The sequence below is a fragment of the Sapajus apella genome, unplaced genomic scaffold (assembly GCF_009761245.1).
Source record: "Sapajus apella isolate SASKATOON/1434 unplaced genomic scaffold, GSC_monkey_1.0 scaffold15, whole genome shotgun sequence".
Taxonomy (NCBI): Eukaryota; Metazoa; Chordata; class Mammalia; order Primates; family Cebidae; genus Sapajus; species Sapajus apella.
Genome location: NW_022436955.1, coordinates 16721833 through 16744729, shown reverse-complemented (window position 1 = coordinate 16744729; position 22897 = coordinate 16721833). Strand labels below are relative to the sequence as shown.

The 22897-nt window shown below is 35.6% G+C and overlaps 1 protein-coding gene across 3 annotated transcripts in view; it reads right to left on the bottom strand.

Annotated features, from left to right (window-relative positions):
* The window catches only part of HYDIN (HYDIN axonemal central pair apparatus protein), a 432426-nt gene that overhangs the window by 365859 nt on the left and 43670 nt on the right, over window positions 1–22897 (bottom strand). The window contains exons 2-5 of one of the 3 annotated variants that reach the window (XM_032284417.1): window positions 15110–15264; window positions 13227–13352; window positions 7180–7299; window positions 4619–4753 (exon numbers count right to left, since the gene is read on the bottom strand). In XM_032284417.1, the coding sequence (XP_032140308.1) occupies window positions 4619–4753; window positions 7180–7299; window positions 13227–13352; window positions 15110–15264 (536 nt within the window). Of the gene's footprint in view, window positions 1–3300; window positions 4356–4618; window positions 4754–7179; window positions 7300–13226; window positions 13353–15109; window positions 15265–22897 lie in introns of those variants that run through there. The other 2 variants (XM_032284419.1, XM_032284418.1) reach the window with 2 other exon arrangements.

Below are 22897 nucleotides of genomic sequence, written 5' to 3'. Positions count from 1 at the left end.
TTCTACTTTTGTATATGAGGAAAATAAAGCCTTCCATAATAAAAATATTTTAAATACTTTGTGGTTGCTTCCTATCCCGCTTTGCATGGCTTCTAAGATCCTTCATGAGCTCACCTTCTGCAATCTCATTTTCTACCATGTTTCCAACAGCTTTCTCTGCTCCAACCCCGCTGCCTTCTTGTACTTTCTCGAGCCTGCTGCCAAGCATGTTTCTGCCACAGGGCCTTTGCACTTGCTGTTCCTACTCCTAGACAGCCCTTCCCTCGGATATTTGCATTGCTTTTATTAGTTCTCTGCCCAGATGTCACCAGAGGAGTCTTCCCTTAATCTATGTATCAGAGAAGTATTCCTTGGCCTTACTTTTGAAAGAAAACAGAGCCCTTATCATTCCCTACCCTCTATTATGTCAATTTGTGGCATTAAATTATACATATTTGTTTGTTTGTTGATTCATCGTGAAATGTAAGCTCCATGAAGGCCAAAGCTTGTTCTATTCTCCATTGGATCTGGCTCAGAAAATTGGTGTTGGCACAGAGTAAATGAAAGAATATGATTCATTTTTAATATCTTCTCTAGCTACTATACTATCAAGAGTTTTTCATAAAGAAATTTCCTTGCCGACTGATCACAGAAAAAAAAAGTTTACAAAAATTAAAAAAAAAAATTCCTAAAATCCTTGTTAGCCTTATTATCAAATTATATTTATGAAGTCCTTTAAAGCTAAAAAGTATTGATATGACTATCTGAAAATATGAAACAAAAGAAAGACAAACTTCTTAGAGAAGACTTCCTAGTCATCTTAATTGAAATGACAAGGAAGAAAGTTAACATCTAATATATTCATGACACAAAAAGATATTTGAGCCTTTTTTACATTCTCTTATCATCTGTAGGCCAATCTCAAGTCAAAGAAACTTCTTTATATTTTATTAGATTAACTTTTACTTACTTATCTCACTCCATAAATACTTAACTGCACCCTTTCTATGTGTCAAGCCCTGTGCCAGGTACTGGGGCTACAGGGGTAATCCAGATAGAACTGGGGAGCGCGAATTTCAGGCAGGAGGAAAATAAAATCCTGATCATTATTTTTGCCAACAAAAGTCATTGATTGTGGGCAATTTTATGACACCTACATTTAAATTCAAATTGCTGGCAGTATAAGTTTTATTATTATTGTATACATAGAGAACATAAAACATGTTTGCAATTTCTATTCTTCTTGGGCTACGGTTTTTAAATTTCATAGTGACAAGTTGGAAAAATCATTCTGACAACAAATTAGACATTTTCTTAAACCATAACTGAGCCACCCAGTTGCATCACTTTCTTCAAAGCTTGCTGCCATTTCCATATGACAATACACTGCAAACCGATGGTTTAAGTCCAAGGAAGGACTATGTTTTGCTTGCCCACAAAAGCCTAATATTTTTCATTCTCATTTTAATGGTAAAGATACAAATTTAAGAGGTCAAGAAAAATGTCAGGCTCTAGAATCTTATAGTGTTATTTTATGATGACATGAACTATTATATTTCTACAGTGTATGATATGTACACTAGGATTATTAGATTAATAACATATCCAATCATTTTTTTTTAAGTCTGTGTGAGGAGAGATAAGGAAAGCCAAAGTGAATTTGCTGCACCTGTTATCTGGGCATTTGGCATTCTTAACAAGTTCCATCTCCCAGGCAGCCAGATTAATAGATGACAGGGGGAAAAATGTAAATTGCATTACCATCTTCGATGTGCTAATATAATATACATGGGTATTGAAAATCCAATTGAAAGGAGACTGGCTTATTAACTGTGGCATGCTGCAATTTACATATCTCACCCTCCAGATGTGAGGACAGTAAATGAGAATGGAGTGTGCTCAGATCAGCAGGGGACAAGAAGCAAAAAAGCATGTACTTTGGCTATCAATTTTGACAAGTGAAGAAACAGTGACGCTTAGTGAAATGAATGACTTTCACTTTTCCTAAAATAAATCTGGCTCTAGCCACTTATTGGCTGCATTCTGGAGCAGGCTGAAAGACAGCATGCCTAACCCTAGCAGGTCATTCTGTGCATGGGCCTGTTGACTTTCCAACAGTGAAAGCAAATGTGGATACTGACTACGCCATCATCAGTGTTAGCTAGCCAGCAAAATGAGAAAACAACTCTGTCTTTGGAAATAAATTATACAGTTTAGAACCAAGTCCAACACAAGATCTTAATGTCTCTAAAACTGCAGAGCTGAATTTCTCACAGGTAACCATTATCTTCACTATGTGTGCTCAAACATACACGCAGCTTTTGATAACTTTCAACTATTTAGAAGTAACAGTATAACAACATTTAACTTAGTTAATTTTTTTAATTAGGGGTTTCCCAATAGACATGCAATGCTGGATAAATGGAATGGTAAGAAGGAGTGAAAGAGCTGAGAGTGAGATAAACAGCCACAAAACACAGTGAAGTAATGATCCTAACCAGAAATGTTAGCATTTCATATTGATAAACTACGTAGCAACAAACTTTAAATACATTTCAACTATTTCTTTGCTGGATAGATAAACAGTCATAAGTCTCTCTCTTCTTTTGGCTTTTGATTATGGAAAATTTAAAACATGCACAAAGAAGACAGACTAGCATGACAAACCCCAATGTACCCATCACTCAGACTGAACAACTCTTAACATTCTATCATTCTGATTCCCTCTATCCCTCTATCCACTCTCTCCCTCTTCTATTGTTATATAGGGTTTTTTAGGTAAAATGTATGTATATATGGAAAAGCACAAATATTAAATGTTTTGACAAATGAACTCTGCCATGTAATCCTCATGCCAATATAGAACATTCCATCTCCAGAAAGTTTCATGTATCCCTTTTTCAGTCAGACCAGGTGCAGGTACAATGATACTTATCCAATAGAAGACATATTTTTTCCAGCACAGAAAAAACTAAGGAAACCCACCTCCTGAAATCCAGTATGCTTTGTATTTCAAGCTGCACAAAGGCTTATAATCAGCTTTCTACAGAAAAAGATGGTGTAGGAATCTCATACGCAGAGTAAATCCAGACACTGTTCTCCCCACAAATAGTATTCAGATAGAGAGCCTCCAGAAAAATTGAGGACTTCAACAATATGTAACAAAAAGCCCTACATCTGGACTTATCTTTTTATTTATTTCAGTAGAACCTCAAACAAAATTATAGTTTCATAAAAGCAACCCGAGATATAAATAGTAATACTACAAAGTGGCAAAATTATAAGTAAGGTATTATTATAATGGAATTTTTAACCACTCACCACAAGGAGTACGCACTTAACAAATCACATTAAATTCTCTATCCTTGCTCTCCAGAAAAGTCGCAACAACAAGCAATAGTAGAGGGAATACTGGTAATGACACTGACAGCAGCTGAGAGGTATGGCAGTGAGGAAGCCAGTTCTGACTCCACTGTGCTCTGTTGATTCCAACCATAAGAGTGCAACACAGATAAGGATACCTGCTGTTAACATGATATACAACCTGCATTTTATTCTGCATATTTCAGACTTGTTCTCTGTCCTCACCCCTCCAATCATGCTGGTAAAACTCTTTTCCTCACAAGTCCCCATTTAGGCCAACAGAGAAGAAAACTTGACCAATAGTTCTACCCCCTGGAGAAGGGCTGGGGAGGAAGCCTCCACCCTCAGGCCCCCATAATGTGCTCCGTCCCTCCTAGGAGAAATTGGAATTTCTATCACTGAGGAGAGTGAGACTGGGCTTCATTCGCCTCCCCACCACTGCAGCGGTGCTGAGGGAAAATGGCCTCCGTTTAGACTGCAGGCTCTTCCTAGACTGCCTGTGAGCTGACAGGGTGAGAGGCCAGACAGGCCTCTGCTCTCAGCTCTGGCTTTACCATTACTGAGGCAGATACTATGATATTATGTTTGAGTCTTGGGTTTCTTTCGCAACCTAGTTATAATCTGGGGAGGAAAGTCCTCACCAACTAAGGCCCTAAACTTCCTAAGAGCCAAACTCTTTATCCTTTGTCTCAGCACTCCTCTCACGAGTACTACCACCTACACCACCATCAATGACAGCACCGTCACCATCTATACCACCATCACCATCACCCACCAATACTACCAATACCACCACCATCTACACCACCGCCGCCACCACCCACCAACACTACAAATACTAACACCACTACTACTACCATCTATGTCACCATCAATGACAGCATCACAACCATCTACAGCAGCACCCACCACCCACCAACACTACAAATACTAACAACACCACTACCACCATTAGTGACAATACCACCACCATCTACACCACCAACCACCACTACCCACCAACACTACTAGTAGTAACAACACCAGTACTGACATCAATAACACCACCACCATCCACACCATCACCACCATCAATATTACCAACACCATCAACACTACCACCACTACCATCACTACTCACCACCACCACCACCCTCCAGCACTAGCACCATACACCAACACTACCAACACAAATATCAACACCAAGACCACCACCACCACCACCTTTGTAAATATTCAGAATCGAATTGCAATCTGCCAGTACAAGTATCCAATTTCTTGCCAGTCCTGGTATTACCTTGTTCTCCTCTGGGGTAAAGAGGATTCGGAATACAGAGGGCACTCCAGGAGCCACTTTGCGGCTAATATCTTTGGGGCTGATTACTTTAAAGTAAGGCGAACTTTCCTCCACAACTTTCACCAACCTTGGAATCTGCAGGGAAACACAGGATGAACATTGTACATGTGGAAAAGCAGAGTTAAACACAGACTGAAATCTCCATCAATTACTTACTAGACGTGTTGCCTTGGTCAGGTCTGAACTTCAGTTTTCTCAAGCATAAAAGGAGATGATGGTAGTACTTATTTTTATGCCACACAAAGTAAGCACCCAATACCTTTAGCTTTAATTTTTATCAATATTATTCTTATTTTTATAATTATTGCAAGTCTTTATTCATTTTAAAATTAAATCATTTAAAAGTGACGATCTTCAAGGGTGAACTGCTTAATCAGCTAAAACTTACCCACATAACAGAGTTAAGCTGGATTTCCCAACATGTGAGCATTTGAGAAGTGCTATGAGAGAAGTCACACTTTCTGCACCCCTTCAATGGCCCATCTACGGTACATGACATGCCACCTCATCCTCGCAATAACCTTTGAGCTTCATTATGACTCCCATGTTACAGACGCTGCCCAAAGCAATGCAGTTCCACCAAGCAAAGGTGCTAGGAGTCAAGTCCCAGCCCAGCTCCACCCCACCCGCCGCTCCATGGGATGGTCCTGAGTAAACACACCACAAAGCAAGAGCAAAGAACAGCAGGATATCCCCTACACCAGTCTCAGAACAACTCCCAACTTCTGCTGGAATATGAACCCAGATTAGTCTGACTCTGGAGGTTGGGTCCTTACCTTTGTATCCCAAGTAAAATTATTAGTGTTCTGGCTTATTCTCATCCTGTGTGCGAGAGAGAGATACACGAAAATAATAACCTGACAGGCTCTATCTTTTGTACCTCATGCCAGTGAGGAAGCAAATAAAAGGCGAATGGCACAGAAAGCATTTCTTGGGGCCCTAAATCTCTCCCATGCTTCTTTATGAGACTGTGAACTAAGGAAGCAGAGGAGCAGGTATATCAGCCACCGGGTATGAGGGTCCTGGAGTCACCAGACGGCAAGTATGCCACGCCTGGAGAGAACTGTCTGCTTGCTGATAGCTGGACGTTCCTTGGATGGGACCCTCTTTCCATGTGGCCAACGCTCTGGCTGCATCTTATCAAGAGATGTTGGGTTATCCATGAGAACTGAGTGTTTGGCAGACAAAACTCACACATGACCTTTACCCCAACTTGCTATTAAACAACCACTGATGACCATTTCTTGTTTAAGGTCAGAGAGGGCTGGCCAAAGGATGCTTTGTACTGTACCATTTTAGTAGTCTAAAAATACCTTAGCCAGAGTCAAAAAGTAATATAGAAAGGGAAAAGAGAGTCAGAAGAGAGAACCAAACTGCATGAAAAGATAGAGTCCTAATGTCTGTGCAATGCTCCTCTTCTGAGGTCTAGGTGTATAACCTTGTGCACCTCGGGTTCTTTTCCTTCTCTTTCGCTTCTGTCCCATGAGCTGATCTTACTAATGCTACTGCAGAAAAGAATGAAACAGACCATTTTCTCCAGAGTCTGGCTTTGCTGTCACTAAATCACCCATTGATCTCTGTGAGGCATCACTGATTCCCTTAATGAGCTGCTGTACCAAATATAACTGCAAGTCTTCCCATTTTCTGGGGATTCTTGCATAGTCTTCACTTATATTCTATTTTGTCTTATGGCTAGAATTGTTTGTCTTCATATTCTTAGACCCCTGAAAGTACTCCTCCTTGTCTTTATAACCAGAGTTTCCCGTTTCTCCAATGCTTTCCTCCACATCTGATTACTTTTCACACTCAAGTTTGCTTCATGCTGAACTCCTTCTCTTTTCTTGAAATAAACCCTAATTCATCTCTAAAGAAAAAGTCATTAGGCTGGAAAAGAAATCTTCTGTTGCAATTACAAAGAGACAAGATACAGACAGTGAGAGAAGCCTTCCAAAACTGACTCTAGACAAACTCTGAAGGCTGTCTCCTACAGAAAGAAGACAGAAAATAAGGAAAGGGACCTACATTTTTTAGAAGTGAAAAGAAAGGTTTTTAAAAGGTACAATTTGCAGAATATAAATATAAACGCTCAACAATCGCAATTCTTGTGAGTAGAGTTTATACCTTGAATTGGGGAAATGGTGTCTCTAATGAAGATTACATAAACATTAACAGTAATTTCCCTGTCTTAAACAAAAACCTAGCTCAATTTTTCATGCTTGAGAATCCCATGACATTCATCCGGTCAATCCTTTAATCCACAAAAGTTAGTGCACATGTTGAGAGTTCACTACTTGTTAGGCACTGGTTAGGACTCAACATATAGCAACAAACAGACACAGCTTTGTCTTCCTTAAACTTATAATCAAAGAACATGTTTCCATACTATTTTCCTAAGTCTATCAAATTAAAGAACTTATCAAAGATCTTTCCAGATCCCATTTTACTTTAACCCATTTTCATATATCCTGGAAAAGTTCACCCACCCCAGAGAACATACTCACTTTGTCATTGTTCCTCAAAATCAGTGGAACTTCATAGACTTCACAGGGAGTGTAGTTCTGGAATATAATTTCTGATGGAAAGGGCTGGAATAATGCCTGATCCAGGTCAATTCCTGAAAACTTCAGATGAAAAAGTAAATTACTGTTATAGTTGCCAAAAGTGACCGGGGAAGATAATAAAATACTACATAGACCTGTGGATATTAAAACTAAACATGGGAAATACCCAAAAAATATCCATACCCAGGTACATAATTATAAAAGCACTGAAATCACAGGAAAAAAGAATGTGTGAAAGAAACTGGAGGGAAGAAAAAAGAATATTTAACTTCCAAGGAGCAAAAATACATGACTACTTTTCAACATAACACAAGTCAGAAGGAAGAGGAATAAATTTTTTTAGATCCTGAAAAATAAAAAAATAAAAAAAAACCTCTGCAGGCATAGTAATTTTTACTTGGGAAAAGTCCCTTCAAAAACAAAGTTTGAATAAAGACATTTTCAGAGAAATAAAAATTGAAAAATGTTGTTACCAACTTCTAAAGGAAATACCAAAGGGTCTTCTTTACGGAGAAGAGAATTTATCTTAGAAATTCAGAGATCCAGGAAGGAAAGGAGAATAATAAAGGGGTAAATATGTGGTTACTCTCAATGAATTCTTATCATACAAAACAATAATCAAAATAACAAGCTTACTAATAGGATGTGTGCACTAGTTGGGCACTGCACAACAGAACCAAATTGGACTTGGCCCCCTCATTTCCTGTTCTATTTTGATTTTCACAAAGTACTTGCTTTTTATCCAACCAATCACTGAGAAGCCATTTTTGTAAAGCCTGACATCATCAAAGTGAATATAGCATCATCTAAGGCCGAAACTACTAATTACCCCAAGCTAATAGCCCGTGTAGCATCCAACCGATTTTGGGTATTGCCCGGTTTCCCTTGAAAATTTAGACTATCCCATGATGCCCTGTGAGTTCATGGTTACCCCCTGGGGCATCTTGGCACATAGTTTGAAAACTGCAGCTGTAAGTATCCATCTTAATAAGTTAGAATAAACAGCAACATAAACCCAAAGAAAGAACAAAATTAACATGACAAAAACGAGAGAGGAAATTAATGAAATAAAAGCAACTGTACTATGAAAACAACAAAGCGAAATTCAGGTCTTTAAAACCGACAAAATACCTAGTGAGTCTGATCAAAAAAGTAAGACAGAAGGCACACAGAACAAACATAAAGAATGGAAATGGGAATATTACAACAGAACCCGAACTCAGTAACAAGATAATAAATATTATGTCAATAAATGTGAAAATATAGATAAAATACAAAATCCTAGAAAAATACTATAAAAATTTATCAAAACTGGCACAAGAAGAAATAGAACATCCGAATGGCTCTAAAACTATTATAGACATTAGATCTGTAAACAAAAACCTTTTACAGAGAAAACTCCAAACCCAGATAGCTTTACAAGCCAATTCTACCAAACATAAAAGAAACAATTCAAGTATTATAGAAACTGTCCCAAAGAAAAGAAAAACAAAAAAATGAAACGTCTCCCAACTCAGTCTATAAAGTCAGCATAACCTCCTTTATATACCTGAGAAAGACACTGAGGGAAAAGAAAACTATAGGCCAGTGTCACTCATAAACCATAGCTAGATAACAGATAGATGAGAGAGAGACAGAGAGAGAGAGAGATACATTTGTAAACTTAAACTGAAACCAGCACTGTATAAAAAGGATAACACATCATGTCCAAGCTGGGTTCGTCTCAGAAACTCAAGGTTATTTCAGTATTAGAAATCAAACAGGAAGAAACGAAACTGTCATTTTCCCCAGACAAAGTAATTGTTTATTTTGAAAATTCAAATTAACCTACAAATAAATAATTCTAATAATTATCTTATTAGAATTAATAAGTGAATATTAAGGTCACTGACTATAAAGTCAATATACAAAAATCAATCCTATGTCTCTGTATTAGCAATGAACATTTAGGAAATGAAATTTATAAGCAATATTATTTAAAATAGTATCCTAAAATGTAAAACACATTGAAATAAATCTAATGAAAGATGTATAAGACCTTTATCCAGAAACTAAAAACATTATTGAGAGAAATTAAGGAAGATCTAATTGAATTCAGCAATACACTATTTTCATGAATTGAAAGAATCAATATTTTAAGGATTTCAAATTTCCTCCCCAAATTTATTTAAAAGTTCAATGCAATCATTAAAAACAAGCCCAGCAGGTTTTTTTTTTTTAAAGGAAAAGACTGATTGAATTTATATGGAAATGCAAAGGACCAAGAACAGACAAGATACATCTGAAGAACAAGACAGGAGGATTTGCTGTATCAGGTAGCAAAACATTATAATTATATTATTCCATATCATATACTGTTACTTACCACAGTAATTAACATAATGAGATATTAGCACAAGATTTATCATAAAGATAATGAGATATCAGCACAAGATTTATCATAAAATTAAATGTAACAGATTAGAAAGCCCCCAAACCAATTATTAAATATATGGTCACTTGATTTATGACAAAGGTAGCATGCCTAATCTATTTCTCACATCATAGGTTAGTTTTCTTGATTATGTAAGTGGAATAATACAGTATATACTCTTTAATTTCTGGTTAGTTAAATTCTGCCATGAAGCAATCAGTCTTAACTATATCATTTCACCACAAGCTCAAAGAACATAATGGAAAAAAAGATCAAAGAGCACAAAGAAAATATTTACGAATGTAAAGAAGTGAACAGTTAGGAGAGATTAAAAATTCATATCTTCATTCAATAAATATTGAGTTTCCAACATGTGCCAGGTTCTTTTGTGCATGCTGAATATATAGTGGTGAACAAAGCCAAAGAAATCCCCTAACCTCATGAAGTTGACGTTCTTGAGGCTCAAGCAATCATACAAAAAATATAGAAATATATAATATAAAGTCAGGTAGCAAAAGGTGAAGAAAGCTAAAGCAGGACGAGGAGATAGGGCAATGGGAGGTGGCTGCTCTTTTAGACAGGCAGTCAAGAGAAGGCCCCTCTAAGAAGACTTCTAAGTAGAGGTCTGAAGCAAGTCATGCGAAGGTTTGAGAGTAGCACTCCAGTTAGAAGGGAAAGCAAGCGCAACATCTCTCTGGTGGAAATTGTCTCTGAGTGTTTGAAGAGCAGCATAGAAAAAATGCAGTGAGAAGAGAAGGAGAGGGAGAAGAGTAGAAGGGAAAGAGGTCCATGAGGGAGGCAGAACTAGACAGTACAGGACCTTAGAGGTTATGGTACTGAGTTTAGATTTTATTATGAGAGTAACGGGAAGTTACTGGATGGTTTTAAACGTGGAAGTAGCATGTTCTTTCTGATTTATGTTTTAAAAAATCACTTACTGCTTTGTGATAATGGGGGTTGGGAGAGAATGAGACAGAAACAGGGAGGCAATTTTGATATTCTACATAATGGTGGCTTAAACTGGAACGGTGGTGGAGAACATGGTGAGAACTGGTCTGATTAAGGATGCATTTGTGAAGGCAGAATTTATAGCACTTATCATTAGATCACAAGATGTAACAAAAAGAAAGGCATCAGAGATACAACTCCAAAGTGTTTGGTCTGGGAAAACAGATAAGTAGGGGTATGAAAAGCAGGAGGAAAGAGACAAAAGAGGAAAGATCAGGCTTTTAGAGATGGAATGTAAAGCTACAAATAGATATTAAATAAATTTTGAGCTGCCAAACATACATTGAGCTGACTTTTGTGCTTGCTTTCCCTTCTAACTGGAGTGCCGTTCTCAAACCTTTGCATGACTTGCTTCAGACCTCTACTTAGAAGTCATCTTAGAGGGGCCTTCTCTTGGCTGTCTATCTAAAAGGGCAGCCACCTCCCATTCCCCCATATAGTCAGGGGATAGACTGTGGCAGGAGATATAAATATAAAAGTAATCATCAAAAAGTAGAATTTAAAGCCTTTCTTCCTAGAAGAGATCACTTAAGGAGCGAGTTCAGAAGAGAAAGAAGTTCAAGTGCCAAGTAATAAGAGCTCTAATATTTAGTGATCAGAAATGAGTGAATAATCCAACAAATAAAATAAGCAAAAAATCAAATGAGTATACCATGTCAGATACAAGAAAATAAGAAGGTACAAAAAGTGATGCTCACTGTGTCAAATGCTATGAGACAACATGGAAGTGATATGTTTACATTTTTAAAAATTACTCTTACTGCTTTATGATAACCGGGGCAGAGGAAGAATGAGATGGAAACAGAAAAGCTATGTCAGTATTCTAGACAATAGTGGCTTAAGCTGGAATGGTGGTAGAGGAATTGGTGAGAAGTGGGATTATTAAAGAGGTCTGTTGAACCAGGTCTGGTCTGGTCAAAAATGAATCATAAAAAACACATACACATAACTCAAAGCAAGGGACACAGAGGATAGCCTAATGAATGTAATGACAATGAAATGGAAATGAACAGAAAGTTACAAATAAATGAGAGAGGACATGCAAGCTGTAAAAGGCCAAAGAAGGTCCAACATATTCATAATTGAAAAATGACATGGAAAAACATTTGATAATTCAAGAAAAACTTCCTGAAAATAAAATAAAGGCCCACGGTACCTAAGGAATAATGGAGTGGTATCCTAATACTGAACTTTAAGTAAAAGCAATCTTTGGGCACATGGGCTAAAAGATTAATTTATAGGGGGAGAAATCAAGCTGGCTTCAGACTTCTACATGCCATCATTTAAAGCCAGAGGGTTGTGAGGAAAATGCCTGCAGGGCTGTTATGAGAATTTGTGGCCCAAGAATTCCCTAAGTAACAAATCTGCAGTTCAGTATGAAGGCAAGACACAAATATTATCAAACACACAAAACAAAGAAATACAGTCTTCATAAGCTCTTCTTGAAGAAATTAGTAGATGACTAACACCTGTCTAAGAGATAAATGGTTAAATTCAGAATATAAATTAAAAATAACCAACTGAATTAAAAGGAGAGGAGAGAAGATATAATGGAAAGTGATCTGATTTCCCCATCCTCTATAGCAGTCAAAACACATTATATACACACTAGGGGTACACATGAAAAATTCCTCATAGCCTGATTTGTGTTATGCTTTCAGAAAAGAGGAAATGGCCCTTAATTAGAATAAATGTCTTGGAAAAGACCATGTTCCCTCCCCTCAAATTTAGAAGGTGGTTGTAGGGAACAGACAAAACAATAAAAAGCTAGCGATGCTCAGAATGGTGAAGTTTATGCAAATCCTAGACAAGGGAAGCAATGGCGTAGCAGTAAGAGCAGACAAGCCTCAAAGACTCGTTCTTCATGAGGAACATAACATTGAAAAACTCTCAGGAATTTTCAGAGGAAAATTCTGGGGAACTATTCGAGAAGAGGTTAATCTTCAGCAGCCCAACTATGGGAGGTTCATACCATAATTTGTGCATTAAAAGTAAAGGATATAATTTTAGAAATTAATTAAACAATAGGAAACCAGACCTTTAATAATCATATGCTCCTGAAGCCTAGAATGTATGGCTTACATTTGAATATGGAAACATGACAAAACTGCTATTCTTTAGAAACTGAAAGGATACATATTATTGGAAATGAGCCAGAAGAGACAACGAATGTCTACTTTAACGATTCCACCTTCTTCCTTTCTAGTGGGTGGCTCAGGTAAGGAAAGATTATTTGTTAAACTAAGACAATAACTTAATTGGGCTTGACTAACATAATTCTTAGAATTACTCCTAACCTGTGTAAACCATAGTGTCAAATAGTATTCGGAAGTAGCTAAGAAGTGTGACTAGTCAAAAGTTATTTTAAAAGAGGTTTGCACTTGTTTATTGCAGTCTTCACTACACCATATCACAGATATGAAGATATGCAGAGGCAGAAAAGGAGGATAGAAAACAAACCCAATAAAAGATTAGGTAGCCAAGAAACACATTTTACTTATTGTTCTGGAATTTTTGCATCGTGCCAAGGCCCACTTTATATGCAAGTATGACAGAAAGCAGCTACCTTCTGATGTGTTGTTTCTCCCATATCTAAGAGTTCAATGATCTGTGGTCGGCACATCAAACGTGTTTTTGCTAGTCTCTGCTCAGTGGTGAGGGACATTTCCTTTAGGAACTCTGAGGGCGTCAGCTAGAAAGTAAAACAATAAGAACCAAAGATTCATAAGTGGTTGTACTGAAAAAGTGTTTTCATAAGTACCAGTAATGAATAATTTGTGTTAGCAGCACAAATTTTTTTTTCAGGATAATTCTGGAATGCCACTAAGTTCCCTTATAAAATATTTAAAATAAGTAAATTATGTAAGAGAAATACCCATGCACTTTTGAGGTCTTTGCACAGTAATGTAAAATGACATGTGGTTTCTGTTTCCTCATGATTTTGAAGGAATCACACAAAGGAACCTGAGGAAAAAAAGTCAAGAAATTGCACAGAAACATGTCCAAAGAGCTTAACATTTATGTCCAGAAGAGGCATCTGAGCATAAAACTCTTGGTTTGTAAAATCACTTAAGGGCTTCAAAAATAAGGAGTTTGAAATACTTCTGTTTCTCAAATAACATTACAATATGCAAACAAAGCTTTTGGGTGTTTATTATATGATGTTAGAGAGAAATCTTACAAAATTTTAAAGGATATAGGAAGTGTGACTCCATCACTTAGGAATGAGTTTGAACTTTAGAGACATCACGAGAGCGCATTTAGACCTCACTTTGAAAGAGTCCTGAGCTAATCAGCAGATCCTACAGCAAGTCACGTTCAGACACCCCAGTAAGAACACAAATGGCTTTTACCCTTTCCAATGTTATGAGATAAAAATGTAACCTATCATTTAAATAAAACTAACCCAACAAGGAATTAGCTACCCAGAACCAGTGACAGTTACTGTGGTTATAGAATGTTCCTATTTTATGTGCAGGGAGATTATGATCATTGGCAGCTACATAATGCTTAAGTATATGCCAAGATTTTTTTTAACACATGAAGATATATAACTTTGCTGATTTATTTTGCCTTGGGTTAAATACAATGTACTTTAAGAATGCTTATTTTTCTGAAAATTTTATTTCTGTGATTGAATCCATTTAAAGGAAGGTATATTTCTAATACAGCTTTCAACTTGGTTAAGTTTTTATTTTATTGGAACCCAGATAAGGATTATAAAATGTTAAGAGGTGTCAGCTATATCGTGATTTAAATTAAAATAATTAGGTCTTAAAAGCAAAATGCTGGTAGTTTCTTTAAATATGTACCAACAACCACCACAAAAGAGAATAATGATTGATTTTATTTCTCTAGTTGGAATGCAACTTAAGATTAGTTTTTAAAATGTAGTGAATACTATCCCTGGCACTATACATTTTCACTAATATTTGCTATAGCATGTGGTTCATAATTAAATTATCACCAATCATTATAAATAAAGTTATAAATATGTTTTCTTCTAAGGAATAGGAAAAACACATATTTTTTTAGATATCACTTAGTCATTATTTTAATTGTCTGTGTTCTATAAATATACAAACAAAAATCACTCTTGCCAATCAGTAGGTAGCAAATTATTAAGTTGAATCCTATGAAATTCTGATCTTTGACTGTTTTTGAACCAAACGACAGTTTTTCACGGTGGTACCTAATATTTAGAAAATCTTAATAGTTCGTTTGTAAAGTCTCACTTCAACAAGCCTCTATTTTTAAGTAGGTATGCAATTTCAAAACTTCTCAGGCTTTAAAAGGTACCTACACTCTGCAGAAAGCTACCATTACAACTAAATTGATATTTATCAGTTAGTAATTCTGTTTGGCATTCTGAGAATGCTAAGTAGCAACTGTCATTCTCCTAAGGAGACTGCATCAAGTATTTTACATATTAATTCCCTGATACATTACCATTTGGTTTACTTCTTCTGTAACCACCTTTGGGCTCAGGGGTGGCAAAACCTTGCTTTGAACTCCTTTGAACATATTGACCAACCCCATCTGAACAGCCCCCATGGACTCCTCAAGTCTTCTACTCGTCATTTTTATTAATTTTTTTTTCTTACCTAAGAGTGAAAAAAGAAGTCTTAGAACAAATACAGTTAATTCCTGAATACAGGTCAAAAAAATTTTTAAGCTTTTTCAAATACAGAAAGGTTTAGAAATACTGATCTTCCAAAATCCAAATGCTTAAATAAACACCTTAACAAAGGATTCTATTCCATGTGACTAGATTTGTCCTTCTCCCAACATCTAGAATCCATTTTAGACAGAATAAGGAATTCTAGACTAAGCTCAGCAAGACCCAGAAACATGAATTGCTTCTCCATTTTGCCCCTTTAATCTTCCCAATGAGAAAAACAAACATTGCCCAATAAACATACTAAATAGTTCAATAATTTATCTACATATTTGAATGCTCTCTCTTATGAGAATCAACACTTCAAACAGAATAAACACAAGGTTACAGGCCTTCACAGCTGGACAGAGACTCAAAATAGCATGAAATGAGATAGGGAAAGGAAATTTTGGGGAAACATTTTACAGTCCTAAATAAGCCAGTAAACAGCCACCCAATATCTCCGAATCAAAGAAATATAGCACTCCCTTTTGCATATTCTTGCTCAGACTTCTAGCAGAACATTTGCAATTTCAGGAAACCATCTATGACTAGGTAGGCATTTTTACTTTTATGAATAGCAGACTAGGTTATCCAGTCCTTGGGCTAAAAAAAGAGAACTAAAATTTTTTGATAAAATGTCAAATTAAAAACCCTAAAACCATTAAAAAAAAAACTCACAAGACAGTAAGGAAGTACCAGACCAAGACATAAGAGGAAAAGCTGTATAAAGGAAAGTATATTTGAAGAAAAATATAATAAGGCACACTGAAATAAAGCAGTAAAACTCCCAAGAAAATAAATATGAAATTTTAAAAAAGGAAAAAGAGGTCATTATGGCAGAAAGCTTCTAAGATGACAATCAATGAAACAGAAGACAGTCAAGGAAGATCCAACATGGTATAACTGGAGCTCATTAAGAAGAAAAGAAAGTAATGAAATGAAACTAATATTGTCCTACATTTGAACAAGCTGATAAGAAAGCTCAGGAGTTCCCTCCTTTGGTACCAGTGGAAAGTTCAAACAACACAAGGCCCAGATTGCATAAAAACAATTATTATAGCCCCACCCTTAATCACAATAAAAGCCAATCTAGTATATTTTTCCCATTCTCAAGTTATTTATTTTTTAAATATTTCTTCCCAACAAGAAGAATTCCATCTTTTTTTTTTTTTTTTTTTTTTTTTTTTTTTTTGCCAGGGTTTTGCTATGTTGACCAGGCTGGTCTTGAACGCCTAAGCTCAAGCAATCCTCCAACCTAGGCCTCCCAAGCAGCTGGGACTACTGGCTTCAAGCTACTTTTGAACCTGTTTAGGGGCCTGCCCTGCTCTCACAGACAGCCCCATTATGTGAACCATAACCTTTCCATATCTTCCAGGTGTATGAGTGGCATCACCATTCTTGACATCCAAAACAAATTTTGGTTGGGAAGCCCATTCTGTCATAGCTGGGTGGTGACAACAACAGAAGCAATAAAAAAAGCATAGATTGTGGTATTGATTTTAAGATAGATTTTAAAAAACCATTAACAAGACAAACAGTAATATTTTAGAGTGCTAAACACCGTAATTCAAAATGATGTTATTATTATCTATGCAGTTATTATTATCTATGCACCAAAATAGTACAAAAACCATCCATATAAAGTACAAATTATGGGAGGTGTAAGGAGAAAGAAATACACCAATAACGGGAGATTTTAATAAACTACTCTCAGTAAGACCTGATAGGTGGACAAAAAATAAGTAAGACCATAAAAGATTTGAACAACATAATGCATTAAATAGGTTTAGTGATATATATATCAAACACGACCTCCAAATAATAGAAAATATGCTTCCTCAGCCAGGCACAGTGTCTCATGCCTATAATCCCAGCATTTTGGGAGGCTGAGGTGGGTGAAATCATCTGAGGTCAGGAGTTCGAGACCAGCCTGACCAACATGGAGAAACCCCATCTCTACTAAAAATACAAAATTAGCTGGGTGTGGCGGCACATGACTGCAATGCCAGCTTCTCTGGAGGCTGAGGCAAGAGAATCGCTTGAACCTGGGAGGTGGAGATTGCAGTGGGCCAAGATCATGCCACTGCACTCCAGCCTGGATAACAAGAGCGAAATTCCCGTTTCAAAAAAAAAAAAAAAAAAAAAAATATGCCTCCTCAATAGCAAAGGTAATGGTCACAAAAATCTGGTTATATATTAGAGAACAAAGAAAATACCGTGGTTCTATAATCTAGAAATATTATGATCAACACTCTGATCATAATACAATAAAACTAGAAATTTAAAACCAAAAAGAAACAGGAAGGCCCATTCACCTGGAAATTTTAAAGCCTTCTATTAAAGGACAACATGAAGTAAAAAGCCATGAAAGGAAGAAATCACATTACCATTTTTGACTATATTATTATAATTAACTAAAAATATGGTGTTATAAAATATCTAGCCAACTTACATATGCACATGCATTTGACTCAGCAATCCCTATTTTAGGAATCTATCCAAAGGATATACTGGCTTAAGATATGAAAGAATACATAAACCAGTAAGAGTTGTTGGTTACCTATAAGAGGACTAAAGGAACAGGGTGGAGGAGACAGGAATGAATGAGAGATTTCTCTGAATGTACCTCACTATATAGTGTTAATTTTGAACCATGTAAATTTTTTACATATCAAAAATGAAAAAGAAACAAGAGGGAAAAATCAATTATTAAAAATAAAAAAGAAACTAAGACAAATGAACCTTGCTGTATATCCAGTTGGCGTCACAACCACAGAAAGAAAACAATTATCCCAACTGACCTTAAAACACAGTATTTTTACTGTGTTCTCAATAAGATATGCTGTCAAAACACAGAGAAGAGCAGAGAAATTTATTATTTATCCAGTAATCTTGCTGTTGGTCACTATATTAGTAATAACACTTTTAAAACAAGTAAGTAGTTACATCAATATTGTTAGGAATTAAGCATTTCGGCATCTTTAAAAGTATAAACCAAAAAAAGTATTTATATTAAGAAACCCTATAATCTTAACATTTACACTGAAAATAAATACAAGCTCATGATGATTTTCTCTTTTTAAATAAGCTGCCTACTGAAAAAGCCTATAACCAATGAAAGTCCAGTAGCAATGACAGTGCAGAGACCTAGATTGTGGTCTCCAAACACTATTTACCAGCAAAAGGAATCATGATCCTTGGAGAAATGGGTAATTTGAGGACAAGGGTACAAAAGGTATACACTGAACTTGGCGCATTGTCTCATACCATAAAACAAGAACGTTATCAAGAGCTACCAGGGTTGTCAGGGATCCAGAGCAACTTGAAAGAGTTCCCATTTCCCACAGATGAGACAATTTGAGCACTGAAAAAAAGCAGCAATGGATTTGCTTTTTAAAATCCAAATTTAAATGATACTTGAAAAAAAATAATTGGTCACCTTTGGAAGTTGCTAAAGCATCAAACTAATTATTTTGCAAATAATAAAAGGAAAGAATCAACCATTTACTCTGCACTATTTTTGTACAAATTGCATTGTAGGTTAACCAAATAGTTGATGAAAGAAAATTATCTTAATAAAAGAATTCCAACTAAGAAATGCAGAAAAATGACAGAAAAATAATCACCATTTTTCAGCCCCTAATAAAATGAAGGATCATCAGTGCTAAAACAATTAAGTAAGATGTTGCTGAAGAACTTGATAATGGTTCAATCAGGCTGACAACAGCTGAGTCCTCGAAATTAATCTTAACACTAAAAGAGTAAAACACAGGCATTAGGTGCCTCTTGATGTGACACAGTACACAGCACCACCTATGTACTACTATTAACACAAATCTAAACCTAAATCTAACTAAGCCTCTGACCTACCAGCCCACTTGCAGGACATAGAGGGAAAGGAGGAACATGTATGTTCTCTAAGAATACAATTAATTTGAATCCAGAATGTGAAAAATGTTATAGGAAAATGACTCTGTTTATTCATAATAAACACAGCATGAGAGAGAGAGGAGGAAGAGAGAGGGGTGAGAAGGAGAAAAGAAGGGAAGGAGAGAGAGAAGTTATGAATTAAAGGAGTCTTATACCAGCCAAATACAAGAGTAGACCTTGTTTGGATTATGATTTTAAAAACTGAATAATGTATGATATAAAATAACAATTGTTCATCAGATTAAATATTTTTAACTCATTATTAATACTTTTATCAAACTATACCCATTCCAAAAAAATTATTAGTGCTATTGTTATTGTTATTAGTTAAGTATGTCAATAAACATAGAATAGTTTTTAAAAGTATTGTTTATTTTGTTGGGAAGGATAATAGTATTATGAGTCTGACTTTTTGTAAATGTTATTATCTGATATTTATTTAATTATTTACAGGTAAAAATAAATCTTGTCTGAGATATACTTTAACATACTACAGTAAAAAAATGTGTGTGTTTGTGTTTACCTTTGTAACAAACCTGTGCATCCTGCACATGTACACTAGATCTTGAAAGAAAAATTTAAAAAAAGAAAAAAAAAAACCATGAAAACATCAATTTTAATACCTACACAATATTCTATCATATCAGTCAACCATAATTGATGTACTTGTTTTCTAATATTTAACATTTAGATCATTTATATTTTTTACTCATTAAATATTTCTGATAACAATTTTAAAAATGTATATGTTTGTATGCATGTATAAGACAGATTAAATAAGAACACAGGAATGTTGGGAATTGTTGAAGCTGGATTCTACTATTACCTCTAATTTTTGCATGTTTTAAAATTTTCACAATGAAAATATTAATACACTAGATCTATTTTTTTAACTGGAAAGGGACTTCTACTACTGAAAAAATAAAGTAAACTTACTATTCCTTCCATTAAAAATAGCTAAAAAGTATAGGCATTTTATATATATACATACACACACACACACACACACACACACACACACATACACACACACACACTAAACAAAAGAAGATTGAAATGTTCAGAAAAGAATGTGGACTAGCTAGGGACCTCAGATCCAAGGAATAACAGACTGATGAGTTCCCTCAGTTTTCTTTTGCCTCATGTACTCCAGACTTTGTATTGGATAAGCCAACAGTTTGGAAAGGCTAACAAACATGACAAAAAAAATTCCCCAAAAATCATGCTCTCTCAAAAAAAAAGAAGAAAAAAAAGAACTACCCAGCAAGACAAAATTTTTAGGCAAAACTGTTCTACTGTAGCCACATACCAGAGGAAAAATTGCAACCCCACCAACAAACACAGAATGGGAAACCTAGACTTTCACCTTCAGCAGGTTGTAACAAGATGCCTTAACACCTCAGTCAACATGGTGTCAGAGAAGACCAAGTGAGGTGTACAGACTTCCGTTCCTATTAGGCACTTAAGTAATGAAAACAACTCATAAACACACCTTGATGTCAGTGGAAACCACGTGGGGAGACTGGATGTCTATAGGGTCTTCCAAAGCCAGCCCTTCTCTGCCACACTACAGTGGTGTCGGGGGAGGCCTAGTAGAGAGTCAGGATGCAATGAGGCAGTGCTCCCTCTCCCTGCAAGGTGGAGCAGTATCAGAGAAGGGCTACTATAACAGATGATTCAGGTAAGACCCAGAGTCTCATAATATCCCAAGTGCCCAGGTTTTAACAGAAAATCACTCAGCACTTCAAGAACCAGGAAAATAGCATCTTTAATGAGAAAAGGTAATCAACAGATGCCAAGACTGAGATGACAAAAATGTTAGAATTTCTGACTAGGGATTTTAAAGAGATCATAATAAAAATGCTGCAATATATAATTATGAACACACTTGAAGCAAATGATAATCTCATCAAGGAAATACAAAGTCTCAGCAAAGAAGCAGAAGCTATAAAGAGAGCAAATAAACATCTTGAAACCTGTGGGACTATAACAAAAGATCTAACATACATGTCATCAAGGTCCTAGAAGGAGAGGAGAAAGAGGGGTAGGCTGAAGAAGTATTTTAATGAAAAATGGTTGAAAATGTTCCAAGTATGGCAAAAACTGACAAAGTCAAAAGCTAAATGAATTCCAAACAGGGTAAGTCTAAAGAAAACCATGTCAAAACACATTACAGTCAAATTTCTGAAAACTAAAGTCAAAGAAAAAAAATCTTAAAAGCAGCAAGAGAGAAATGTTTTACCTACGGACAGGGGCAAAACAATTCAAAAGGCAATGAATTTCTCATCAGAGACCATGAAGGCCAGAATGAAGTGGCACAGCATTTTTCAAATGATTTTTTTAAAACTACCAATCTAGAAATCTATATCCAGAAAAAATATCCTTCAGGAATGAAAGCACAATCAAGACATTGTCAGAAAAGAAAAATTATGAGAAGTTCTCAATAGGGGATGTACTCTAAAAGAACAGCAATAAAATTATCTAAGCAGAAAGAAGGTATTTTTTAAAAGGCATCCTGGAACACCAAGAAGAAAGAATAACAGAAAGAGAAAAAAGCATATATAAATGGTCTTTCCTTCTACTCTTGAGTTTTCTAATGGTATGTTTAATAGTTGAGGTAAGGCAAAACTGGTAACACTCTTTGATGTGGTTCTAAATTTACATGGATGAAATATTTAAGACTATTATGAAATAAATTGGGAGGCTATAGTGACATTAAGGAAGCCTTCTATATTTCACTCAAATTGGTAAAATGTCAACACCAGTAGACTATGATAAGTTGTGGGGTGTGTGTGTGTCTGTGTGTGTGTATGCATTACCTAGAGCAAAAACTAAAAAATACTACAAAGGTAAAATGCAAAAAACCACTACAGATAAATCAATAAATCAAAATGGGATTCTAAGGAATGTTTTTATAAAAACTAAAGGAAGAAAAAGGGAAACAATAAAAGAGAAAACAAACAATAAATAAAATGGGAGACATAGCCCTAATTTATCAATAACCACATTAAATGTAAACTGTCTAAACGATTCAAAATACAGATATTAATAGAATAAATAAAACATCTGAATAAAACAGAGTTAATAAAACATACTATCTATTGTCTATAAGAAAACCACTTCAACTATAATGATATAGAAAGACTGAAAGTAAAAGAATGGAAAATGTATACCATGAAAATGTTATACATTTTCATGGAAGCAGGAGTGGCCATAATAAGATCAAAAAAATTTAACTTCAAATCAAAGAAAATCATCAAGGACACAGAGGAACATTATGCAATCTAAAAGGGTGAATCCACCAAGAAGACATAGCAATCCTAAACGTAAATGCGCTAAACAACAAAGCTTCAAAATATGTGATGCAAAAACTGGTAGAATTGAAAGAAAATCAGACATCCACAATTGTAAGTGGAGACATCAACACCCCTTTCTTAACAACTGATAGAACCATTAAGCAGAAAATCAACAGGCTATAGGGAAACTCAATAACTTCAACCAACAGGATTTAATCAACAATTTATAGAACTTGATACCTAACAACAGCAGAAAGTACATGTTTTTCCAGTGTTCAAGGAATATATACCAAGACAGATCATACTCTGGACAACAAAACAAAATTCAATACAAATTTTAAAATATGAATT